Source organism: Zalophus californianus, chromosome 10, assembly GCF_009762305.2.
Source record: "Zalophus californianus isolate mZalCal1 chromosome 10, mZalCal1.pri.v2, whole genome shotgun sequence".
NCBI lineage: Eukaryota > Metazoa > Chordata > Mammalia > Carnivora > Otariidae > Zalophus > Zalophus californianus.
Window position 1 is genome coordinate 72,611,153 of NC_045604.1, and position 20,039 is coordinate 72,631,191.

At 46.6% G+C, this 20,039-nt stretch overlaps 1 protein-coding gene across 1 annotated transcript in view; it reads right to left on the reverse strand.

Moving 5' to 3' along the window:
- Nucleotides 1-20,039, reverse strand: part of ADCY9 (adenylate cyclase 9) — a 115,811-nt gene that overhangs the window by 6,593 nt on the left and 89,179 nt on the right. The window contains exons 4-10 of the mRNA XM_027611017.2: nt 15,451-15,555; nt 14,355-14,572; nt 10,128-10,230; nt 8,986-9,194; nt 4,996-5,155; nt 3,903-4,051; nt 968-1,009 (exon numbers count right to left, since the gene is read on the reverse strand). Coding sequence (XP_027466818.1) covers nt 968-1,009; nt 3,903-4,051; nt 4,996-5,155; nt 8,986-9,194; nt 10,128-10,230; nt 14,355-14,572; nt 15,451-15,555 — 986 coding nt within the window. The remainder of the gene's footprint in view (nt 1-967; nt 1,010-3,902; nt 4,052-4,995; nt 5,156-8,985; nt 9,195-10,127; nt 10,231-14,354; nt 14,573-15,450; nt 15,556-20,039) is intronic.

Consider the following 20,039-nt stretch of genomic DNA (forward strand, 5'->3'; position numbering starts at 1 on the left):
CAATTTAACATCTTGAAGGTACAATGTAAAAGACCAAAAGGATTTCGTAGTTATTTAAATATGCAATGACTTCAGCAGTAACATAGTTAGCTTCTCCCTACATTTCCTCTTGTAAATTTTTTTGGTTTTTGTCTTTTAAGCAGGTCTTAGCTCTTCATATAATGGCCCAGAGATGCTTTTCTCCGCCTGCTCTGATTCCCCCGATCCCATCAATGTGCCAATCAGTCTTTTATTTTTGTGCCTGTGTGGTTCTATCTATTATTTGTAAGACTGGAAAATTACCTCTTAGAGGCTTGCAAACTAATTCTATTTTTTCTAGATTTTTATATAGTTTTATATAATTTAATGTTCTTTTTAAAGATTTTATTTATTCATGAGAGACAGAGGAGAGAGAGAAAGGGGGAGAGAGAGAGAGAGAGAGAGAGAAGCAGAGGGAGAAGTAGGCTCCCAAGGAGCAGGGAGCCCAATGCAGGACTCGATCCCAGGACCCTGGGATCATGACCTGAGCCGAAGGTAGATGCTTAACCATCTGAGCCACCCAGGCGCCTTATATAATTTAATGTTTATTTCTGACTCTAAGTTGATACAGATTTTAGTTTGATGTTTATAGTAAAGCAAGGGTCTAGCATTTATTATTTCAAATTTCTAGTTAGTAACTTCAAAATATTTTAGGGAATTAAAATAAGTACTTTCTTAGACTTGAGAGATTTCCTGTGTAACATGCTGACATCTTATGTAAAATTAAGCCAAATCTAGTATGTTCTTAACAATCATTCGTTTTCTCAATAAGATATTACAACTATGATCTGATATTTCAACAAGCAGGTATTTTCCACTTATTCCTTTAAGAATTACATATAATTCTTTTTCTTCAAGATACGACTGCTTTTTAGGAAGCTGAGAAAGACACAGTACTCATAGAGTTACCCTCGTTTGTTCTGACACAAGAACGATGTTAAAAGCTCACCTGAAATTCCGTCCTGCATCAAGGTGTGAAATTACTATGGAACTGAAATTAAAATGCAGAAAAATATTATTATAAAAAGCAAAGAAGGCGTTATAAAAGTGAAACAGAGAAGAGTTTTAAAAACAATTTCCCTTTTTTTAATGTGAAGATGAAGTCAGACAATAAGGATAGTTGATTCTTTATTATAATTTGATATCATGTGTGAACTAAAAATCACAGCAGGCAGAGACAGTGACGCAGCTGACAGGCCTTCACATCAGGTAGGGAGGTACCATCACCAAAGAGCAAAACCAAACAAGAAGTCTCTAAGGCACTCGTGTGACGTAAGGACTTTTCCACGCGGTCCCACAGGCTAGAAACCAGTCATGATCAAAAGCGATGCCCAGTGACAAAGGACTGATTTAGAAAGGAACTGCTGGAGACGCTGGCTGACCTGAGAGGCCAGACTTTGCTCCCGGTGTGCCCAAAGCAATCAAATCCCCATCCTGGGGCTTGGAAACCACATACAATAAAGAACTCTCTCTTGGTGTCAGGGCAGGACCTGCAACATGTGATACCCTTTCCACACCCCTCACAGCTTCTTCTGCAGTCCTGTTGCACCAAGCATCCCCCCAGGCCAGTAAATCAGTCTCGTACCCCCACACTTCCTGGTCCGCTAGATCTGCCTGCCCACTCACTGCAAAGGGGGACCTTACAAAGCTTCTGCAAGCAGCTCCCCAAGGGCAGCAGAGGCCAGGGGATGGCTTAGAGTGGCTTTTATCATCACAGGGGGTGTTAGATGACTTCACGGGGAAGGAAAGAAAGCAAGAGTTACAGCACAGACACGTTCTGAGGCCGTATGTCATCTTCTCTCCCTGCCTAGGCACGACTATGACACTGTCCCTCTTCACGTGTGCACAGTCCTTTTTACGTCCATGCCCCCTGCGATGCTGGCATGGTTCTCAGAAATCCCCTCCCCTACACAGGGGGCCTGTCTGTATTTGTGTTCACCACTCCCCATGCTTCCTACCCTGTGAGGCTCAGTGCTGATGGCCGGGTGGATGGGCTCAAAGGATTCTGCAAGTAGGGAGAAGTACTAGGTGAAGGGGAGATTCAGCTGCAGCCCAAGATCTGCTCTTTGAATTCTGGACAAAGGTGATGGAGTTGGTCCATCACTCTGGTCCCTCCAGATCCAAGTGGAAAAGCCCCACACCAGTGAATGAATGACAATGCAAGTGGCTGGCGGGTATTTATCATGGTTCTTTTAAAAGGTTAAAAGGCAGACTGATGAATCCCATGCTCTTGGGAAAGAGCTTCATAATGACCCTAATTCCAGATGGCCATACCTTCAGAAAGGGAAATGTACTCTTTGTTCTGCTTAAAGTAATTTAACTATTCATTAAAGTTTCCTTTCAAATGCTGAAAGACAGTTCTGCTTAAAATTCCCTTTTGATCTTAATTTGCAGAATACTTGAGTGCCTTTCATGTCGTCGTATTTTATTAAATCTAACTGAGGAGAAGGATGCTTACTTTGTCCATTACCCACCACTGCTTTGGTAATACGCAAAGATACACTACGGTGGTTTCATGTGTGATATTGCAACAAATTGGATCATCTTCTACTTCTGAACTTATTAAAGCAATGGTTCTCAGCAACAGTAATGCCATTCCTAGAGGGCATTTTGGAAATGTTGGGGCTCCTTCCGGTTGTCATAATAATTTGAGGAGCCAGGAATGTTAGATGTCCTGCAAGGCACAATGAAGGAATGCCCTGTGTAACTCTGAAATATCTTGCTAGCCTAAACCCACTGTAATTATAAAAAAGCAGGTTTTAAATATATGTTAATAGTACAATGTTTTTATAAGCAGTTAGTCCAATATTTAGGAGAAGTTTGTTACAGAAACAGAAGCTTAATGATTTTAAGACATTATCCTAAACTTTTGGAACCACTCACTGTGAGCATTCTGCTCTCTTATGTATCACTGTATTTCCAACTACATATTTAGTTGAAAAAGGCTGATTGCTGCAAAACCAGTTGCAAATGTGCAACAATCAATTTGAGACCTGTTTTTAACGACTAAGAATCAAACATTATGCAATTAGTAGGGCACATGAAAGACAGGGCTCTTACTGGATTTCATGAATACAGGATGTTTTATATATAGCCCATATCATCGCCATCCTATATATTTTCATTTTTTGTGGCACGACGGTAAGAACCGCTCCTGTCCCTCCAGGTCTCTCCCACAGATCCTTTCTTTTCCCACGCCATCCTATCTATTCCTTGGCATCTACCAGTGATAAGGTTGTGAAGGCCATTTGAATACCAGAGACTAAAAGTGTTCTTCATTATGTGGAAAGATTTCAAGATAAAAGATATATTTCCAGTGACTGGGCATTATTCCGTTTCACGTCATGACACACATGTCACAACAGTGAGTCAGTATTTATAAATAAGGCCCAGGCCATTTGCAAGAGCACCTTACCTCTTCACTTCCTTTCCTTCAGCAACCTGCAAACTGGGTATATTACCCTTACTCAAGTGAGGTTAGAACCAACCTCCTCTTTGCATTCTTGTGTCTCCCTATACCTCTACTCCTTCACTTTCTTGATCATCTCGTATGAAATGGCTTCTGGTCCTACTTCTCCATCATAAGTAAGTTCAAGCACGTGTCTACTGCACTACGTCTTCCAGGCGGGGATCACTCGAGGATGTCTATATGCAAATACAGAGTATGTCATGAAGAATTATTTTCTTTTTCTTTCTTTTGCGTATTAGTGTTTGGACATTTCATTAGGATGTTGACATTGTGTATGTTGGAAGCTGCGTCACGTTTTGACAATATCTGGTAGAGCAGAGGGAGAGGGCATCAGCGTGGATGTGAGAGAAGCGAGGTCAGGAAAAGTGCCCCAGCTGGCGAGGGCACCAGACGCAGAGCACAGAGACAGGCCTACCTGTCAGGGCACAGGGAGACATAGAGCAGCAGCAGGGGCCCAGCCCCAGCGATGGTGGCTAAGGAGGACCTCATCCAGGAGCTGAGCTGGCAGAAGTTACAGTAGTGCACGACGGTGATCAGGACGGCTGAGCCCATGAACACGGTGAACTGCAACGAGGGGCCGGCACAGTTAGTGACCCATCCTGCCCTCGCTGTGTGGGCCCCTTGCCTCACTTCCAGCTGAGCACACTGACATCAAAGGATTCACTCACTTATCTTTCGATATAAAAACAACACAAATATCGCAAAGTATCTGGCAGGTTCAGGGACAGATCATAAAATAGTTGGGTTAATCACCCCGAGCTTTAGGCTGCAAGCTCGCACTGGCACTAAAACTCTCCTCCAGATGTGTGGAAACTGCACACATCATTCTGGAGGAAAGGGAAGGTAGGCCACCCGTCTCGACACCGCCACCGTGTAGGTGGTTACCTCTACAAAGCCTTCCTTCAGGCATGCTGCTACATGCCAACGGAAATGTAATTTGGTGTTAAAGTATCAAATGCAGTCAGCCCGCCTGGCAGCTCATGTTACACTTTCACCAAAAATAGAACTTTCCACAAGGACATTAATTCAGTCTTCATGGGGTTTAACTCGGAAGCTCCTTCCCTGATTGACAGCAGCCAGCCCAGAGGCCAGTCACCTAACTGTGCCAGTTTGACAGGTGAGCACTGTATTGTATCTGGGAACGTGGGACAGATGCTGCTTTGTAAAATGCATAGGAAAATAACGGATTTGGAGCTCAGTGAGCAGCAGGTGAGGTTGGAGAGGTCACGTGTGAGCTGGGCAGGGCAGGGCAGCATTGTACCCATCTCTCCCTGTCCGTGGCCAGTGACAGGCTCGAGCATCTAGACAGGCCGCGTGCTGCCTTCCCTGCCTGTTCTGTCCCAGGCAAGTCTTTTAAGACAAGCTCAAGGTGGTGACAAAAGACTTTGTACCTCTTTAGAGGCCTGTATTTAAACTGCTGTCCCAAGTCATCAGGCTTATTAAAACAAACAAAAAAGATAAGGGAGTCCCCAAGAGTCCAGAAACAAAGCCACTGGGCCTTTACTTACGTGTATGTTTGTCTCAAATTCAGAGGTGATGTGTGAATAGACTGCAAGAGCAGGGAGTGACACCAGGATGGCCCCAATGAAATGGCGCGGGAGCCAGCCGGCTATCCACTCCAGCAGGCGCTTCGTACAAGCCATCACATCCTCCAGGAAAAACACCATCCTGGGATGAGGAGGGGAGAAAGGAGAAATGGTGTGTCTGTGGGCGGGTCAGCCTGCTGGGGAAGATGAAGATGAGAGACCCACTGACTCTTACCTATACGGCTGCCGTGCACATGGGAGCAGGCGGAGCCCCCGCCCCCCCTCACTTGTGGTCGGCAGCAAGTAAATTGGACTTGCTCAGCTCATCATACCTTATTTTGAGATCATCTGTTGCATACTGGTAACACGTGCTTGTACAAAGCCAAGCATGAGCTTCTGTGGGTCTCAAAGTAGATGTAAGAATAGGGCACACAAATGTTAACTGGCCCCCTCAGAGGTCACCACTTGCTGTCACAGGCTGCTAGGGCACTTTGGAGGTGTCTGGGAATTTGGCAGGGCCCAAATTCTCACTGAGGGATGTGGCCGGCATCTGGTGGGCAGGAGCCAAGGATGGGGGGGCGCACTGAGACACACAGTGTGGCTCTGCCCTGCATCCCACACAACTGCCTCATGCCCCCCAGACACCCACAGAGAGAGCCCTGCTGACAATGACCTCAGCCCAGAGCCTCATTGTGTCTCTGTGCTGCTAACACATGCGGATCTTCCAGGAATGAACCACTGTGCGAAGTGCCCTTTGCTTTGGGGCCTCAGCAAGGCTCACTCAGCATTTCAGAAATCATGTCACAGGCGGCAACTCAGTGTTTGTGCCACCAAGCCCGCACGCTGCTAGTGGTCCGCATCTGGAGCCATCACATCTGTGTGACCGTGCACATGAGGACACAGCTGAGGACTCTGTTATGACTTCTCAGGTGGTGGTGTCCTGGCAAGAACGAGGTGAAGCACTACATATTTTCTTTTAAATGGCTCCCTTGCTCTTTCTTTCATATTGGAGTGACAGCATTTCATCGACTCCTTCTGAAACTGGGTGTATAGGTAGGCTGTGTTTCAGATAAGTGATGTGGACATCACAAAATAATTTTTATAAAGAAGGGGGAGCAAGTGCATGGGGCTGAGAACTGCTGTTCAGACGGAAGAACAGTCTGGCTAAGTAAGGGGCCCTAGGGCCAGCAGGGGCCAGCACCCGCATGCCAGCAGCAGGAGATGAAAGAAGGGGCACTGGGATTCAGCTTGGCAGGGAGACCCACGCACACAGACGCGCTCTGAAGCCAGGCTGCCAGGGAGGGGAGAAGGGACAGGCACGCTCTCCTCACCTCTGGAAGTGCCAGGAAACCCCACTGAGCTTTAACGGCACAAGATCCCCTCAAGGGTCTTTGCCACACACCCAGGTGCCTGCACCTTCTGTCCTGGACACCCACCATGCAGCAACCACTGGCTACAAACGCATTATCTCCACAAGAAAACCACGAATCTCGGCCATTTTCCACATGGAGCCAGGCCGTCTGACCCTTTTAGGGCCTGGATGGTTCTGGCCTCCTGACACTTATCAGATAATGGAGTCCTGGGAATATTTCCAAGAATAACCACAAATATGCTCAAAGGCAGAATACATAAGCCCCATGAGGAGACAGAGGAAGCCAAGTTCCAACAGGGAGAAGGCAGGACTGGGAGGCCCCACGAAGGTCCCCAGGACAGCAGAGCTCTGAGGATGAGACCCACTGTTCTCACGCCTGCCTGGGTTCAGCACAAAATGAGGGGAGTGAAGGGACGGGCTGCAAGTCAAGATGCATGAAGGCCTCTGGAGGAGGTGCCAGGCCTGGGGCTGTACCCCGAAGCAGCTGCAGAACCAGCCTCCCTGGGGCTCCCACATACTCTGAGGCACAGATTCCTGTAGACCTGGGATCCTAAATACGCCCTCTGTGTGGTGAGAGGGAACTCCATCACATTCCCAGCCCTGCCTCCCAGGCTTTGATGATTTGGGTAAAGTGAACTTTTAAAGTCACACCAGCGGTCATTCAGGAGCATCGGCCACCTCATTTGGAAGGCGCTGGCCAAGCATGTGGGTGTGACAGGCCCAGCACACACCTGGGTGCAGCCAGCCTGGCATCTCTGTGGCCTACAGCCCTCTGCAGTCTCCACACCAGGGACAGCCCAAATTCTGTAGAAGTGGGTCCAAAGGAACAGGAAAAAGTGGTGTAAAGGGCTTTTGAAAAAGGAATGGAGACAATGCTAGCCTCTAAGAGAGCTGGAGCCTTATCTGGCTGGAGGCCCTGTGTCAGACAGTAACCTGGACCCAGGGCAGGGAGTGTGGGTGTGAGGGGACTCACTGCACATGGGTGCCAGGTTTTCTTTGAAATGTTCTAAAATTATATGGTGATGTTTGCACAACTCTGTAGGTTTACTAAGAATCGCCGAATTGTACGCTTACATGAGTGAATTTCTTATATTTGGATTATATCACAATAAAGCTGTTTTTAAAAAGGAAAAGACAAACTGGGGGTCCGAGGATACCTTGGTTTGGATTCCCCAGAAGCAGAGCTGATTTGAGAGTGGATCCCAGGCAGCTCAGCAAGGGGTGCAAAGCCAAGACTCAAGGGGCAGGCCCATAGGGAGGGCTGTGTTACAAGGAGTCCCTTGCTATGCACCACGCAGCTCAATCCTGGTGGGGAATTTGGGTAGACAGTGAGGACGCACTCTGCAGTTATCTCAACCTGGAGGAGGCACAGGGGTCAAGTCTGAAGCCCCTAGCAGCCAGAAAAGACCCTCTGCCCAGAGCCACAGGGGTAGAGGCAGGGGTGGGGGGATGAGGAGAGGGAGAGTATGGGGGGGAGGGCAATCCAGCCCATATACTTCAAAGTGGGGTAGGGAGAGGGGGGGACTAGCGTTCAGAAGCCACAGGGCAGACCCAGGGCTATTGCTTCCTGTCCCGGGGTGTTGGGGAAGAGGGCAGAAACTCAAGGTCAGGGCCCTTCTTCCCATTTCTGTTTCACCTCTAGCTTCTGGAGGCAATCACCAGCAGGACTCCTGTTGAGACGGACAGGGCTGGACAGAGGAGGTGGGCACGGTGCCCACGAGGCAGATGGGGGGGTGTGCATGTGAATGGAGTACGCTATGCATTCACACTTTATCAGAAGTACTCAGAGCGGCTGTGAGTTTCCCCAGGTGATGGGCTGAACACTGACATTAGGCTGAGTGGATCTTGAGGGCCTACCTTCCCTCAGGGGTCCCTGCTGTCTATTCAGACCTTCTGTCCATTTCTAAATGGGTTGCTTGTCTTTTCATTCCTGAGCTTACATTCTAGGTATCAGATCTCACCACAGATGCAGTCTGCAGACTCCCCTGTCCTGCAGGCTCCCTCTCACTCTGGCATGAGAAGGGATGGGTGCTCTTCAGAAGAGAGAAGCTTTACATTTTGATGAGGTCCAACTGATCTCTTCTTTCTCTGGCTGCTCGTGCTTTTCATGTCATATCTAAGAAACCACTGCCTGACCCAAGCTCGTGGAAACAGATACCCACAATCCTTCTAAGGGTTTCGAGTCTCGCTTGCACATCTACAAGAGTCACCTGCTGACCCGCAGGCGGCCGCCCATCGTATGCTTCTGTATGCTTCTGTTCTGTTTCTCTTCCCTTTCCCATTCCCTCTCTCCCCACTTGTTCTTTTTAAGTCTCTGAGTGGGGAGCTGGCAGCTGAGGGGCTGCAGAGGACACTGACCTCTGGTAAAGAAAGTGCCCACCTGTGCCAAGGACTGGGGTCTATGAGGGAGGATGCTGAGCAGCAGAGCTGGGGGAGGGAAGGAAAGAGGACTGGTCACCTGAAATGAGCTTGCAGAGGCCTCTGGGGTCAGGAGGCGAACCAGCGGGGCTGCCGCCAGACTGTGCAGCCATTAACTGGTGAGCCAGCAGAGGGAGCTAAAGGCTAAAAGCTAGAGCAGGGTCGGGCAGGTGGGCCTTTACCTGATGGAGACCACAAGGGACAGCACCTCCAGCAGCAGGGCGGCGCTGAAGACCGCCAGGGCGGCAGGCGGGGGAGGCGTGGTGGCAGCCCCGTACTTCAGGAAGCAGGTGATGGAGAGAATCAGAAACACTGTTGTTGACAGAAACACATCCAGGAGGGAGCTGAAGGTGGCACTGGCGAAAGTCTTCACAGGAGAATTCTTTATAACCTGTTTGGGGTAGGAGAGGAGGTGGGAGGCATGAGTGGAAGCTGCAACAGGCGGCCACGGAGTAGGATTTCCATGGAAAACATGCCAACATTTGTTGAGCACTTGCCCACCCTGGACCAAGTACAGATGGTAAGTGCTTCAGGTGGGCCATCTCTCCCATCCCATTTAACAGTGAGGAAACTAAGGCACAGAGCAGTTAGGAAACTTGCACAAGGTCACACAGCAAGCTATTACAAACCAGTGAGTTCTCACAAACACATTACATACTGAGCCTGAAATCTGGGTTATGGGCTCTGCGTCTGTAAAGGCCGTTGCACAAAAGCCATTCTGTGGAAGCTTCCGCTGAATGGCTGGGTCCCAGGTTCAGGCTGTGTGACAGCTGGCTTCATGACAGAAGTATCAGGCAGGGATTGAAGCAACAGCAGATGAAAGCATGAGCGGGTCAACAATAATAAGAGATGCTCATGCCTTCACTCAAGAGCATGCTCTGAGCCTGGCTCTGTGCGGGGTGCTGGGGGCAGACATGAAACATCGCCCTCTGGGAGCTCACAGCCTAATGGGGGGGACGGACAGGATCTGAAATGTCAGGGTGGTGTGGTAAACGTAACAAAGAGCCATGCACGTAGTGTTAGGGAGTCACCAGGAAGGAGGGAGAAAATGAGGACAAGGCCAGCATGGAGCAAAGGGGTCTGGAAATGACATACCAGTGACACTAGACAAAGGAGCACAGAAAGATTGGGGGTTTTCTCCCAGTGTGGGTAAATTCACATGCAGATACAGTTTGGGGCTTACAGATTGTGGGGAATCAGTACTAGCCTTCATTTTCCTATCACTCAAGGGGGGAAAGAAAAAGCTGCCAAAGCACAAAGCTGGTAGTGAACTATCTGGTGCAAACAACAAATTTCTTCAGTAGAAGTAGAAGGGGAAACACACCTCTTCTTGATAGCTGGTCCTATAGGATCGCTCTAGCTCCTGATCCAGGAAGTTCAAGCTGAACTGATTGATAGGTGGCTTGAAAAAATAATCTTTCATCAGGCTAGGAGAAATGAAATGCAGTTGATCAACACGGTGCAGAGGCATTGCACTTACTCTATAGGCAGACTGATTATCTATCTATCTATCTATCTATCTATCTATCTATCTATCTATCTATATCAGCAGCTACCCAAACACCATTCCCAAAGCGTGTCACAAAAACCATATCCGAGAGTCACTACATGACAGATAATGCTTGACCCCTCCTTTAGAACATACGTCTAGAAAGTGCTTTGTGTTTTCAAAATACATGTTATGCTTCCGCTCCACTAAACCATGACCATTTGCCATCATTATAGCACACATCATGAGCACCCTGCTTCTGGAAACATCTTCCAGTGTCCGGGGAAGAAGGCAGCTCTGCCATGCTAGGAAACCACCACTTCTGGAGGACCAGACATGCCTGTACCGAGAGGACTTAGGCTGATTCCAAGGCTTCCAATGAAAACCTAACTCAGAGCTGGCTGTCCTGTTGTTCAGAGCACTAACAGTAATTACCACCGTCAGAGCTGACAGGTTGTTATCAGAAAACTGTTTAGAGTTAGCATAATTGGAGTGCTATTGTCACATATGCAGACTGCGTGTGAAACCTGAAAAATAACACTCAACAATTTTAATAGCAGAGACATGAAACCTGCTTTCTGTGATTCTTTCATTTTTTTATGGTTGCTAGCAAATAGTAATATCCTTTGTATACTGCAGGAAATTTAAGAGAGTGTTAACATGATTTCAGAAGGCAAATACAGCCATGGAGCGTAGTCTCTCTCCCTCACATGGTAACATCCGTAATTACATCAGATAAATAAACTTGTTCCCATGTGCCTGAAATACAGGGTCCCTGCACCCCAGTGGACTCTCTCTCTGTATCAAGTGTGCCATACCTCACTATGCTCTCAGACTCAGAAGACAGAAAACTCCATCCCCGGATGCAGACCCCCATCTTCCCTTCCACCCAGCAAGTGTGGACAGAGGGAAAACTGGCACAGCAGCCGTACAGAGGATGTACAGTGGCCACATGTAGCTAGATGCCATGCTGCTCCTCTGAAATTAATATTAGCAAGTTCCTTTTCTGGGAACAGAGATTAGCTCCTTTTGGGCCAATCCTCTCTCAGATGACAATAAACTCTGGACAAGATACAAAAATGACTCCTGGAAGGTAGTGGAGACTGACCAAAGCAGGTGGGAAATGGAGGAGAGTCACACCTGGAGGAATGGAATAGCACCAGCTTAATTTCCCATGTTTTACTGTTTTTCTTTTTTGCCTGAAGACAGCCATTCATCAGCGCCATGTGTGGGACAGTTAAAACTCAGATGGAAAAGCCATAATCTTGCTGGCTTGGAAATTCAGAAAATAATGTTTGGGGTGCCCACAGTTGGAAAATGAGGTTGAAAATCCCAGAGAAAGAAAAAAAAAAAACAGAGAAGGGGCATCCCCAAATTCGTCATACAAGCTCTGCTCAGATCTCTGGCTGACCTTTAAAATCTGCATGTGCACAGCAGACTTGAAACAGCCTAATTATGGCTTAAAAAAGAGTAGCAGCCTCCTACCCCAGGGGAGACAAAGTTTGCTGAGTGTAGGTAAGTTAACAGCATGCTAAAACAAGGAAACAAAGAAACAAAATATTGACACTCTTCAGAGCAATATAACAGAATCCAGTTTCTAAGCACAATTTACACAACATACAAAGGAACAGGAAAATATGATTCAACTCAACAGAAGAGCAATCAATGGAGACCAATCTGAAATTACCAAGAGGGTGGTATTAGAGGTCAAGGTCACAATGTATGCAGACGTAACACATATGAAAACTATAGCATAAGGGGTGGGAAGAAAGTAATGGATCTACACAGCTACAAGATGTCTATATTTCAAGTGAAATAATACAGGTTCGCTTGGTCAGTTCAGTCAGAAGAGCGTGTGAATCTTGACCTCGGGGTCATGAGTTCAGGCCCCACGCTGGGTGTAGAGATTACTTACATAAATAAATAAGTTAACTTAAAAAAAATAAAGTGAAATGATACAATGTTAACCATAAGAAGACTATAAAAAAATTCAAGGATGCCTATCTGTAAGTCCTGGAGCAAGTACCAATAAATAAATAAATAAATAAAATAATAATAATGCAAAGAGGTATGGCTAAAAAGCCAGTAAATATATTAAAATGGAATTAAATGGCAGGGACTTTTAGAATGATTAAAAAAGCAAGACTCATAAGAGACACACTTCAAATATAAAGATACAGGTTGAAATTTTTTTTAATGGAAATTGATATACCAGGCAAAGAGTAAGAATAAGAAGACTAGAGTTACTATATTAGTATCAGATAAAGTGGCTTTCATGACAGAGTATTACCAGGAATAAAGAGGGATACTTCAAAATGACAAAAGGACCAATTCACCAGGAATTTATAACACTCATAAACGTGTATGTACCTCAAAAAAAGAGCATGAAAATACTTGAAACAAAAACCGTCAGGACTAAAAAGAGACGCAGACAAACCCACAATTACAGTGAAAGATTTTTAAATCCCTCTCTTAACACTGATAGAGCAACAAAAAGTAAAGAGACAGATGATCTAATACTGCCAACTGCCTGGACCTATTGTGTTTATGGATCACAACATCCTACAAATGTAGAATATATTCTTTCCAAGTGCATGTGGTATGTTCACGAAAACAGACACATGTGAGACCATAAAACAAGTATCAATAAATGTAAAAGGACTGAAATCATTTAGAATATGTCTTTGGCTACATAACATTAAGTCAGACATTAACAACGAACATTTCTAAATACCATTCTTCACTAAAAGGAGCCAAGGCTCTTTGGACAAATGGCTGATGCCTTACTAGGGTTAGGGAGGATATAAGACGAGCCTGGAATATCCTGTTGTGCTAGAACAGGGTGCCAGAAACTATGAAAAACAACTGATGGAGGGGCTGCTGGGTGGCTCAGTCAGTTAAGCGCCCTACTCCTGGTTTTGGCTCATGTTGTGATCTCACGGTCGTGAGATCAAGTCCCACGTCGGCTCCCTGCCCAGCAGGGAGTCTGCTTGAGATTCTCTCTCTCCCTCAGCCCCTCCCCTGCCCTCTCTCTCTAAAATAAATAAATTAGGGTGCCTGGGTGGCTCAGTTGGTTAAGCGACTGCCTTCAGCTCAGGTCATGATCCTGGAGTCCCTGGATCGAGTCCCACATCGGGCTCCCTGCTCAGCAGGGAGTCTGCTTCTCCCTCTGACCCTCCCCCCTCTCATGTGCTCTCTCTTTCATTCTCTCTCAAATGAATAAATTAAAAAAAATCTTTAAAAATAAAAAAAATAAAAAATAAAAATAAATTAAATAAATTAAATTTTTTAAAAATGTTGGAGCCATGTCAATGTGCTCCAACTGCCAATGTGCAGATGGTGCTCAAGTAGGAGAACTGACATTCTGAACCATCATAGTAAAGGCTGTTTTAAGCAAGAACCACGATGGAGAGGAAATCTAGGGAAGTTTGCTGAGGAATGGAATACATGCATCTTAATACATATTAAAAGTATTGCTTACTAGTCACAAGGAGAAAATAACCACAGATTGGAGAGGTCAACAACACTCGCCTGGTTGCTCAAAATTACTATCACTGATGGAAGACAAATGGGCACCATGTGCCTCTGGATGGGATACCTGATGTCATTTCTGTGGCCAAAATTTCTAGCCAAACTGGAATATGAACCATAGATTAGATCAAATATGCATCCATGTTAGATTTCCTGAATTTGGTAAGCATGATTATGTAAAAGAACATCTTTGTAATTTAGGAAATAAAGTGTTTTAGGGGCAAAGGGCATGATATATCCAACTTACTATTAAGTGGTCCAGAAAAAAAAAAAACACATAAATTTCATAAAGAAAGAGAGAGAGAGAATAAAACAAAATAGTAAAATGTTAAAAGTTGGTAAATCAGGCAAAGGGTAAAATGAGAGTTCTTTGTATTATTCATGCAAATTTTCTGTAAGTTTCAAATTACTTCAAAATAAAGTAAAATATTGACAACGGAGGAGCAAACACATGGGGATAAGGTGACTCAGAAAAAGGGAGAGACTCCTACCTACAAATCTTTACTTTCATTGGGAATGGTTGACTCTTACCTGTCTTCTTTGATAACATCAACAAAATGGGCATCTGTTTTCTCCCGGATGTTCTTGAATCTCAGCGGAAGGAGAGCTGACTGGTCCAAGCTCACTCCTGCCCACCTTCCCTTTTCCTGTAAGATCTCACACAGGGAGGTCTGACTGTTGGTGAGCTTCTCCTCTTGGGGAGGGCTCAGAAGTCCATTCTGAGTTTTGGAATTCGGTGCTCCAGGAGCCTGCCTCAAGACAAGGGTAGTGGGAGGCAGACACAGAGGCTGCAGAGCGAGCATGCAACAATGCTATTCCAGCCCGACCTCTGCCATGTTGGGGCCCCACTGCACGCTTGACCAGCACCTTCACATCTCTGTTCTAACCTGACACTCAACCTCTCCACCCATTTGCTTCTCCCTATCCCCCTATTTCATCAGACTGCACCTCCAGGGGCTGAGGAAGCCTGGAAGGTGACATCGTGGGAAGAGCCAGTAAGCAGGTAGAGGGAAGGTCACAGAAGATTGAGGCTCTTGGAGCTTGCTAACCACAGAATCAGCATCGCAGAGGGCCATGGAGGAAGATATGGGGGGCTAGGGCGATGGATGTGGTACCAGAATCCATCCAGGGAAAGGTGGCAGGCGACACAAGGATGGAGGATAACAGACATAGGCCTCCCTGGAGAGTCAGCCTTTATAAGCATTCTTGGAAGGGCTCTCAGATTTGGTCTTTGTTCTGCTTTCCACGTTGCTCTTCACAACGCACCTTTGCTCCGGCAGAGCCCCCTCTTCTCTCTGCACGTCCACACTGTACCATGTGTTCTGGCCCCAGAGATCTCCCCTAGCTACTGCAGTCCACGTGGCTTTAAGCTCTTACTGCCCATGAAAGGAGTCCCATCCAGCTGGGCATGTGATTATTCTACTTCACAAGGGTTAGACCTGACTCTCCATCCTGATCTTCACTGGTCTATTATTGATCTATTCAAAACCCTCAGGATGAGAAGGTGTGGCATGGTGTCACCTAAGGGGATATTCTTGGAACTGAGAAGCCCACAAGACAGGAATGTCACCTCAGGTGGAGGCACCAGGGGAGGAACCAACAGGAACGACAGCCAAGAGCTTGTTACCTTAGTGCTGTTTTTATGTTCCTCTTGACAGCCATTTTGGACTGCTCCTCCTTCTACACCAGCTTCCGATTTGGGGGCCAACATGATGCCGCATGAAGGACAGGTCTACAAGAAAAACATACACCATCGGAACACACCCAGAAAGCATGCCACAACCCATAATTCAAGTCTATCATTGCAACCGGCTGTCATGCTGAATGGTGGAAACCAAGTGGAAGGGTTCCTGAGCCCCTCGAACAGGAGTTAAAAACAAACTGGCGAAGTGAAAACAGAAACATGTTGACACGAAGACTGGCACATGGATACTCAGAGCAGCGCTGTCCGTAACAGCCAGAAAGTAGAAACAACTCGAATGTCCATCAATGGATGAATGGATCAACAAAATGTGGTCTGTCTGCAGAATGGAATATGATTCAGCCGTCAAAAGGAACGAAACACTGACACCTGCTCCAACATGGATGAACCCTGAAAACATTGTCAGGTGACAGAAGCCAGACACAAAGGACCACATGTTATATGACTCTGACTGTAGAAAATGTCCAGAAAAGGCAAACTCATAGAGATGGTAAGGCGATTAGTGGGTGCCAGGGTTGAGGGGATGAAGGAATGGGGAGGGATCTAATGGGTGTCTAGAGGGGTGATGAAAATGTTCCAAAACTGACTGTGGTGATGGATGTGCAATCTTGCAAATATACTAAAAATCACCAAAATGTATACTTTAAAAGGGTAAATTTTATGGTAACATGAACTGTATCTCAATAAAGCTGTTATTAAGACAACCAACATCCACTAGCCTACACGAGGTTCTCGAGCTCTGTGTGACGGTGAGCTGTTCGGGTAAAACAGGCTAGAAAGTCAAAGGGACGTGCTTACAGACCTAGGAGTTCTCAGAAGCCTAAGCAATTAGCTGACCTAGAAAAGAGAAGTCTAGGCTAATGCCATCAGGTAGAGCAGAAAGGGCCAGGCTGTGCTTCTCACAACCAGGGTGTGGAGATGCCCCGTTCAAATTACTCACCTCCGTTCTTTCACCTATAAAACGAGAGTGGTGCCACAGCTCTTGCAGATGTGTGGTAAGAGCTAAGTGAAGATGTGTGTAGACAGTCTAGCCTCGCTTCTGGCACTCAGTGCATCCTTAATCAATTCACTCTTACTATCAATGGGATCCAGTAAACTGGCAGCCGCCACCAAGACAGCAACTAAGAACTTCCAGTGGAGAAGATGAACGGCAGCAGGAAAGATTTAGAGGGACTCTGACAATTTCTAGCATAATAAGCACTGTTACACACTGGAACACACATTATAGGAGGCTAGGCTCTATTTTAGAAATTTAACTTAAGTATCACTTAGTACCCACGGGCAAGGATATGAGCTATATTACATTCTAAGTTAGATTTCAGGTCTCTGCTGTATTAAATAAAAGGAAGATTCTAAAGAGTTGTGTTATCTGGGAATCTAATGCAATGCGCAAGTTTGAGCATTCATATTCATTCGAAAAATGAAAATACACACGCCAAAGCAGCAGGCCAAATCATTAACTAACATGCCTGAGTAAACAGCAATACCAAGGTAAAACATGCCTATAGCTCTTTAAACACTGACTTCATTGACAGGGGCAGAATGTTCTAATTGCCAGTAATATAACATATAAATTTATTTTAATGCACCTTGGTAATGACTGAGCTAAACTTCAAAACATGTTGCTAATGGGGCCACTGATTTTCTCAAAAGAAGAAACAAAATCCAACACCCTCACAGGGAGCGCCCTCAGGAGTCTTGCTGGGCTTGTCACTGGAGCGCGGTGACTTCACCCCTCCTGCGAGGGCTTCGAGAATGACTCTGGCGGTGGCGGTGGTGGCAGGTTGCTCCTCTGGGGCAACACTGGCCTCTGCAAGGGCCAGCTGGTGGCCCAGGGAGAGTGGTGGGCATGGGGACGGTCTGAGAGACTCTAACCTGAGTCCTAACCTTAGGGTCTGGGGCTTTCCCCAGTCTCAGGCAGACATGCCAAAGTAGTAAGAGTTATTTCTCTGGCCACTCTTGACACCTGAAGACTAGAGCAGTGTGACAACACTATTCTAATTAGCTCCCGGAAGCTACCCCTTACTGGTAGTGTAGCACAGGAATCAGAGGTGCTGGTTTCAAAATCAAACTGTCATGGACCAAATCTTGATTTGAACACTGACTAGGGCAGGGGGATCTCCAAGCCTCAGTTTCCCCTTTCCACAACAGGACTGTGTCCCCCATAATGATGTTGTAGAAGAGCGGGCAAGGACAAGGACGCCGCATCCTGGCCCCGCGGAGGACCGTGGCTGACTGGGGTGTCCGGCAGGGGGAAGGCTGCACGAGCAGATGCACACATGCATTTACCACCCTGGGCTCTGCCTGAGGTGCTCACGGGTACTCGACACATGTGGTCCTTAACAGTGAAACTTCTGGTTATGAAGACCACGCAGCTATAATATGATGTCCTTATCACAGACAGGACAGCCGTCCTTGGTATCTCTTGGTCTCAGTTTGTTCCTAAGTACTTTTCTCTCAAGTACACCATGTGTACTTTAAAAACAGACCATCTGCTTCTTAGGAACTCCCCATGGCATGCTGGCTTTACACATACAAGATGTTTTATGCACTTAGAGCCATAAATACGCAACAGAGACTAACAAACCTACTGGACACCAGAGGGCACACACTGTCTACGAAGGATTCCCTGCACACGCACTGAAGACACACAACTTCGGCATGGTGCCCTCTCTCCAGAGGTTGACTGTGAAGGTGCTGGGAAGCCTGTGGAGACTGGGAGTGTCCATGGGGACTGGGCTGATCTCCAGGAGCCTATGACTATGGTCTTCACAACTGGGCAACCCAAGTCCACATCCCTTTGACACAGAGAGGCTATGTGGCCTAAACCTGCAGTGATAAAATGTTCTAATACAGAGGTAAGGTCTGGCAGACTGTCCACAAAAGAATCTCCGGAAGCAAAGGCACAGACATATTGTTCATAAATGGCCTCAGAGACTCTCCTCAGGGAGGTTCAGGTGCTTGTAAGAGTCACATTGGAAGCAGCAGAGAGCAGGCACTGTGGCTGGGACTCCCCACGGTTTGAACAGTGCTCACTACTCTCTCTGCACCCCTAACAGCAGCTTCATCCAGGGAGTGGGGACACCAGGGGTGGGGGTGGGGAGTGGGGGAGAACCAGCTGTGGATTCCAGCCCTGCCTGTAGCAAAGCAGCCCCAGGAACTTACAGCACATGGATCCAGAAGATCATTTCACTGTGCTTTGAAAATGTGGCTTTTTTCCTTCTATTTCTTCCTCATCTACTTTGCTTTTCAGGGGAAATTTCACTGATTAAATCTTTAAAACAAATGAAACAAAAAATCTTAGAGAAGTCCATCTGCCCTGATGGAGACATCCTCACATCTCGATATTCCCTTCCGACATGTGGCGAGTGTCCCTTCTGCACCAGGAAGGTCCCACAGACAACAGAGGGTGGGTCTGTTTCCCCTCTCCACTACCCACAAAAACTTTAACTATTTTCCAGCTTCATTTTAATCAGGGTTAAAACACCTCACAAACTGGTTTTTGCCAAGCACCCAGATACCTCTGGGAGATGTTTCCCTACCCATTAAATAACTGTCTCTCCTCCTGCTGAGAAACCCTCACTAGGAAGAGCACTTTGGACTCGAGAACTATCTGGGGTAGCTTACCATCTTGGGAGACATGCCCGATACGCCAGATAAAATCACTCTTACAATGATGGCAGCTGCTGTGATGGAGAATCACCTGTGCGCTGAACACATTCCCCATGAACAGTAATCAGGTCCTCATGTGTGCAGGGTCTGTGGTCTCGTGCGCCTGGTCTCAGTTAATCCTTGTAACACACCACAAAGCCACTTGGAGGACACAAAGGTTTGTCAGCAGTGGGAGTCAGCCTGCAGGCTCCTGGTCCCTGACCACTGTGCAGCCTCTCTCTGTTCTTTTCCTAACATAGGAAGGACCCAGGAATAATCCTGGCACTATGACCTCCCGGGCCTCGTTCCCCTGAAGTAACCCAAGGAGTTATGACCACCTCCTGGTGCTTCTAAGTGGCACTACTGGCACACTGGCACCAAGGGAAGCTTTAAGACCAGCTAAGGTCCCCAAAACGGAGTACTCTACGGGTCAAGGCCTGTGCTGGCTGTTGCCTGGGAAACCCAAGATCCCTTGGAGAACACCCAAGAGCAAACTCCGCATTTTCCCAGATGATCTCTGCTCCTTCCCCAACGCAGACATGGGCTTTGGAGGGGAGATGGTAACTATTTCTCTAACACACTTGAACACATTTGCATTTGTTTTTAACACATTTCAATACACACATCCTACATTCTGTTCAGAATATATGGCATAGAGCTATAAAATAGGTTTTTCTTCAAGGCTATTTCTCTTCACAACATAAATCATTTCTAAGCCAACAGCTGTCCTTTTTCATAACTGTCAAGGAAGAGAGCAGGGAAACCTCTTTTCTGAGAAACAAGGGGAAACATCAGAAAAGCGCTGGCTTTGCCTGTTTAGTCTGCAGAACGTGACTATTTGGTAAGCTGTCCTAGGACCAAGA